Here is a 7,260-nt window from a genome sequence, read left to right as displayed (position 1 = left end):
TTCAGTTAGAATGTTTCGAAGCATCGAAAATACATTAATAAGTTGTGCAAACTACATAAAAAAGTTGGCTAAACTACTGTAAGCGTCTTATTAAATTAATTTATCTTTTTAAGGCAGCCATGTTACTTTTTAAAAAATAGTTAATGTTACTTGTAACCAGGGCCTAAAACTTAATTTTTGCCACACCTGCCAATGGCCAGTGACATGATAAAATTTACCGGCCATGAAACTTTTTTATTTTTTTATTTTGCAAAAACAGGCAGTTATTACTATGACTTAACAATGTTTTTAATTTGTCCTGCTGGTGCATTTCCCCTCAGTTTTACCTATGAATTATAGCCATTTAACATTATATTATAATTGAAAGCAATTATTTATCACATTTAATAGGCTCTGAAATATATAACAGCTTTAAATTTAAGTGATTTTAAAACAATCTTCACATAAACTATATTATATATGCATAAACTATACAGAGTAATTTTTATTCAAGCTAGAAAAGTTAATCAGCGACTATAGAACAGTCCAATGATTTCTCTTTTATTTTTGTTCTTTGATTTACATCAGTGACAGACTTCAGCAGGTTTCACTTTAAAATCAGAGATGTCTCGTTAAAACCTGATGCACGTGACTCGGGTCTGAAACATATCCGATTTTCTCCCAACTCTTTATGATCATTTTAGACTTTAGAATTAATTTATGGCCGCCTTTACAAGGTAACGGTAACAAGGTATGTTGGTATACCAAAGTTGGTCAGTCCAACATGCAAACCTAAATAGTGAACTGTTCTCACGTTATGTACCGTGCAATGAAAGTCAAAAAGAAGGCGGTATATGAGAGTACCCCTCCATATTATTCTGGTTAAATGTAAATTAATGTAATCTTACTCTTAAGTATGAATGGTGTTGATCAGGGATGTTGTCATTGCGATCGTGACGCCTATAACATAATTTTCCCGATTGCATATTGATCTGTATTTTTAAATATTTATTTTAATGTAGTTTATATATCAATCCATGGCATATTTAAGTCCCACTTAAAGGTCCATCTGTGTCCTACATTTATCAGAAACACATTGGAAGAAGGTTTTCAATGACAGCTGTCACTGTAAGACAGTGAACAACTGTAACTAAGGGGGTTGGGCCTTACCAATTATAAGAATTGAATCAATATAGAGTATACTATTGTACATTACTTCAACTGTAGTAATATATTCTGTTAAAATAATTAATAAAAACAAGCAATTAAGAGGCAAAATAAAACAAAGTCATAAGTTACATGAGCATGGCTATCAGGTCAACAGCAACAAGTAATTTCCAGAATGAGGGGGACAATACTCTAGTTTTGTCAACTTACTAGTTCAGACAGTGCCCATTTAAAATATTGAGCTGAATTAACAAATTCAGAACCTGCAAGTTGCGTCAATTTAAGAGTTAAACTGAAAATACCCTGGTAGGTTGATTACTGTCATCTGCTGGACATGTAGTTACAGTACACACACAGCTTTTAGTAATGAGATAATGTCCTAACTTCATCAAAGCAACAGTATCAGGATACAGGATATTGAGGGTCTGTTTAGCTGGTATTGCCAATGCAGTAATGATTGTGTTATGGTGTAATTCAAGTCATCACAGAGTCATAGCACTACTCCTTAAGGTCACCTGTGTTATTGGCCAAATGTCCCTGCCCAGTTCTCTGTGTTTGTATAGTTCAGCAAAATAAGCCTTACAATTTAATCCTAAGGGACAATTTAGTTTTGGGCATACAAAAATATTAAATCAATGGGCTACAGGTGGAGACAATAAAAACATTATGGTACACTATAAACAGACTCAGAAAATAACCTTTGATTTTTTTTTTATCATAAACAATATGACATTTTATTCAGTTGCTGGATTAAAGGATTACATTACTATGTGTTTACACAGCAAACGAGTGTTGTAGATGGAGCAAATCTCATTGGTTCTCACAATCTCAAGGCTGGCCTTTCTTGTTCCTCCATATAGCATTAGAATCTGTTACCCATTTCAAAAACAGAAATTGAAAGGACTACCATCTTTCATGAATCTCTTAAGAGAGGGTTAATATTAAAAATAAAACTAACTTACATTTATCATGTTATCATGTACTGTTAAGTATGATTAAATATACTTTGACTTAATGAAACAGCAATTTCTAATTTTCTTTAACAAAAAGCAGTTTTGCATTTAGCATTCTTGCATTTTTTTTACTACACTTTACATATATTACACAACTAGATTTAAAACTCTAGATTTTTTTTAGGTTTTAAAAAAAAATACATATAAGATTTAAATTTCTGTAAAGTGTATTAAAAGGCTTCTTTTGGTTTTAACTTTTGTACAACACAGCCTTGTAAGAGATCCATAGGTTCTTTGAATAATTCAGTGAACTGTCCTCTTTAGACACTTAGTATAATTTAGTTGAATAGAAGCAACATGCATTAAACCAATTACATCAAATAACTAAAATGATTCATGTAATTTTATTTGAAAAATAATATGTAAAAAAAAAAGTATTGTATTAGTGTTCAGTTTTTGATTACACCTTAATTGAGACAATGAGACCAAAGTAAGAGCTTAATAAGTTTATTTAGCTTCAGTTTTTTGCTTAAAATTTCATCAACAAAGTTAAGACTATTTTATATAAAATAAAATCTACTTTATAAAAATTTATATGCAGACAGTAGTTATACAGTAAAGACATAATAATAAAAGTTACTTGCATCACATGCACAATGCATGCAATAAAAAAACAAAAATGCAATAAAAAATCATTCTCATATATGCTTACAATAGCAAGTTTTATTTGTCAAATACTTTATGGGTATATCAATAAATCTCTCTCTCTTACAAACACACACATATATATATATAAATTCTGCATTACATAAGAATTTCCCATAGAGAATGGCAGTAAAGCTTCAAACAAACTAAAATTATTTTGTTCCAGTTCTTCAGGTTAATGTGTCTCACTTTTATTTATGTTGGCATTAAAATCCAAATGAGTCACTCTGTAAAGTCCTTCTTTAGAAAAAGTGCTTCATTTATGTTATACTTCTGCATCAGAAAAAGACTTGCTCCCTTTCTCTTTGTTTTGAATAGTGAGGATTGAATTTGTGCAGGTATTTGTACGTGAAGCTTCCTCTGTGAAAGCAGTTTCCAAAACCTTCAGGATTGACTTGCGCACCTTGACTTTAAAGTCTTGTCCCATGAAAACATACAACAATGGGTTCAGGCAGCTGTTTAGGAAAGCCAAACTGGTCGCAATGGGAATTCCAACAGTGGTGACATATTGCAGTGTGGAGCTGTATTCCATTTCCGTGTGGTTTACCATCTCAATGAGCACCAGGATATGGAAAGGAGCCCAACAGATGAAGAAGGCGGTGACCACAGCAGCAATGATCTTTAAGGTGCGTCCAGTTCGGCCAGACATGGAACGGTTTCTTTGGAGACGATGGATGATGACTGCATAGCAGGAGATGATTATCACAAAAGGCACCACAAAGCCTATGATGAAACGGGTAATGATCATGGCACGATGCCGTATACTACGGAGCTCCACCACCTCTAGTGTTTCATTGTGATCAGAGAATGCAAAGTTGTTGTAGCAGATGATTTTGTTGCTTCGGAGTGCAGTTTCCCTGAAGACAAAGGAGGGTGAGCTCAGCACCAGGGCAAATAACCAAACTCCGAAGCTCACCATAGAAGCTCGGCTCACATTCCGATGGTTCTGTGCCCAGATTGGACGCACCACAGACAAACAGCGGTCAACACTGATCACAACCAGGATGTACACACTGGCAAACATGTTGATTAAACTAAGTGTGCTGTTGAATTTGCACATGAACTGGCCAAAAGGCCAGTGGAAGCCCATAGCCGTGTAAGCCACGCTGAGAGGAAGAAAGAATGTGAAGAGGAAGTCTGCTACAGCAAGGTTCAGAAACCAGACCGTGTTGACCGTCCTTTTCATTTTGAATCCAGTAACCCAAATGACAATGCCGTTGCCCACCACTCCAAGTACAAAATCCAGACTGTATACAATGATTGACATGATGTTAACAGAATTCCTGAGATCTGTATACTCATCATAATCTTCATAGTAATCTTCATACTTGGAGTTATTATTGAGAGGACAGTTTGTAAAATTGTATGGATCCATCATTGAATCTTCAGACCTACGTTGAAAGAATTATAGTAGTCAAATTTAAGCAGTCAAGATATACCTAGACTAAAAACCATAATTTTTTTAAGCATAACAAACAAAAGGAGAGAGGGAAAAAAAACTTTTTTTGATGAAAACATTTTTCATATTTTATTCTATGTCCTTTGTAGAGGACGCCAGGACTAAGTTGATATATTAATAAAAAATGAATAGATATGAAAAGGCATGTAAAGGCAAAACAATGCTTTTTTAATTCACCAATCAGTTTTTAGGTTTCAGGCTATTTTTAACACAACTTTGTACAAAGATGTTTCTCAACTATGTTATGAAAGATATAACAGAATGATACTATTTTACTTTATGCAATATGTCTGTATAATGTCCATAATTTGGTATTCTCATTCTATACCATGTATCTATACATTGCATCTAATTTGCATTTTAATGCGTTCTTGGGGCAAAGCATAATGAAAAAAAAAACAAGTCTTATACTGGGAGTAATAACTTGTCAACATTTTCATAAGAGTATTGCATATTTCCTATGAATATTGTTGGGTTTCCCTAAAATGTGTAACTTAATATGCCATTTGTCCTGGTGTCTTCTACAGAAGTCATGTATGAAACATATGCCCTGTTTCATTACAAAAAGTCTTAATTCAATCTGAAACCCCACTTTATTTTTCTGAGATGTTTTTGTAAGACAAACGATTTAAAAATTAATCAGATTTAAATGATAATTACATAATACATATTTTCCTAAGAGGGCTAAGTTTTGATCATTCTGTCAATATCAGTAATTTTTAGGAGGATTGTTTAGTGATCAAACATCCAAACATCTGATATCCTCTAAAAGCCCTGAATGTGCTGTACAGGACCACCAGACTTAATTTGTGGGTGTCAGAGAAATTCACTAAAATATAATGTTCTTTACAGAGGAAAAAAGAAGTAAATGCCTGGGTCCCAGGAGGATATAGAAAGAAAAGAAACTCATTTGCTCACATGTTGTTCTGCTTTTGTCCACTGGAGGCCATTATTTGATTATTTGTAGTAAAGTGAGTCTTTGCATTAGAGAAAAGCTCTAAACAAAATCTGAAAGCATTTTCTCTACTCAGCCATGTCAAATTTCACCATCTATGAATTAACCATCTATTAAGGTGAGACACTGCAGGCAAAAACACTGTTTTTTCTAGCACCTGTCAATTTTGAGATTTTGGGCTTTTTGGATTTTCATAAAGTGTTTTTTCAAACTAGTGGAAGGAAAACATCCAAAAGACACTGTTAAGTGTTTATTTTATAGCACTTTATCTGTTTGTGTCAATAGAGTTCAATTACAATACATATTTTTAAAGGCCGTTTTCTCAAAATGAGTTTTTTCTTCAACACTGACCCATAAATCTCCACTTCAGTAGCACTTACACACACCAAACTTGACATTTTTATTCCTGTCTATATTCTGAAGGTTTTTACAGAGGGATTTGTTCATACAGTATATATTTTCCTTGATTATATACAACATTTTATTCCCCCCAAAATTGTGAAAATATTTTGTTTTCTGGCTGTTCAAAGTATTTTCTGAATTATGGAGTGACAAAAAACCTCTGTAAAAACATTTGACTCTGATATGTCAAAAAAATGAAACAAAAATTTTAAAACTGACTTCATCTAGTGTTCAGATTTTTGTACTAGACATTTATGCGAATTAGCACATATTTTATTAAATAATGCCTCATTTGCATATTTAAACATAACATTTTTGAAAACTTGTAATACAAATTTTTTTTGCAATAATCAATGTAATCAATCAACTGGGTAAGTAAGGTGATAACTATTTTTATTTTTTGTGCCCTGTTCACCTGCAGTGTCTCGCCTTAAAATACACATTTTCTTCCTGTTCTATGATGAACATCTGTCTCTACAGTGTATTAAACTGAGTTCATGCTATTCATGAACTATTCATATTATGTTCATGAATATGAAATATGCTTTTCATTCATGAGTTCATATACCCTAGACAATTCTAGGCTGTCTCCAAAATGTATTTTAGACTTATTCATTCTATTGTTAAAACGGTTGTATTTACAATGCAAACGATATACACAGCTCAGTTTGTGGTTTGATCTCTGTAAGAGACACATCAGTTGATAACTAATGATGCTCAATTGACTGTAGCCTAAAATGTTCATTCATTTGAAAATGTAATCATACTTAAAAGTTGCATTTCACAATACGAAATTCATATTAAGCGTGCTGCTTACCTAGAGTTGACTAAAAAGTGACCTCAAAATAATTCAACCAGACCTGTGATTTACGAGAGCAAAACTGCAATAATCTCTCTCGTTCCTGGTCGGGAAAGTCAATCCCAGCTTGAAGTGACGTCACATCACCACCCTGCTCGTTCTACTTGGTTGTTGTTGTTGTTGTTCGCTTATTTATCACAGTTTTATAGTAATGTTCCTGTAGGTTTGACCAAAGCGGTGTGTTTATACCCACAATGCACTGAATACGGTAAGATTAATCATTTTTGTAGGCGACAAGCCTCTTCAACGGGTTGTAATTTACAGAATATTTCCAACATTTGCAATGACAGCGGTTTTCACCCAGATAGTAAAACACACTCGGGCCAGTTCCGGTTAGATTCTCGCCTGCCGGAGACTCCGTTTGCTGCACGCGGGTCGGATGCCTGTGGACTTACTACCCGATTCCGGTGTTGTGCCCAATTTTGACCCCCTGCCAAATTATTACCCCCCTAGGTTTAGGAGTAGGTTTGGGGGAGGGGTTAGGATTAGGCAACCAGGTAGTGGTACAGCCCAGCCCGCCGGACGTGACACGGATTGATTTCTAATCTCTACTTTACTGTTCACTAATCTTTCATTTAAAATTGATACGTAGCCAAGATGTATACTGTCATTGTAATTATAAATACATCTCATTTTGATGAATGCATTTTTAAAGTAAAAAACTCACTTGATTAAGTTGGCATGAGAACATTTTATTTACAAAACTATGAAATTACAGCAAACAAAAAAAAGTAAAAAGTTATACATATATAGCTATATAAAACAAAACATTTAGCAAAAT

At 33.8% G+C, this 7,260-nt stretch overlaps 1 protein-coding gene across 1 annotated transcript; it reads right to left on the bottom strand.

Moving 5' to 3' along the window:
• Positions 1-2,681: 2,681 nt before the first annotated feature.
• LOC113076904 (chemokine-like receptor 1) lies at positions 2,682-6,990 on the bottom strand. Its single transcript, XM_026249516.1, has 2 exons — positions 6,438-6,990; positions 2,682-4,195 (listed from the first exon to the last, which is right to left on the bottom strand). The coding sequence occupies exon 2, from the start codon at positions 4,180-4,182 to the stop codon at positions 3,070-3,072; it is 1,113 nt and encodes a 370-aa protein (XP_026105301.1). The 5' UTR covers positions 4,183-4,195; positions 6,438-6,990; the 3' UTR covers positions 2,682-3,069.
• Between the last annotated feature and the right edge of the window lie 270 nt (positions 6,991-7,260).

Source organism: Carassius auratus, unplaced genomic scaffold (genome assembly GCF_003368295.1).
Source record: "Carassius auratus strain Wakin unplaced genomic scaffold, ASM336829v1 scaf_tig00021405, whole genome shotgun sequence".
In the NCBI taxonomy this organism is placed as follows: domain Eukaryota; kingdom Metazoa; phylum Chordata; class Actinopteri; order Cypriniformes; family Cyprinidae; genus Carassius; species Carassius auratus.
Note: the sequence above shows the minus strand (reverse complement) of the source record. Positions and strands in the feature narration are given on the sequence as shown.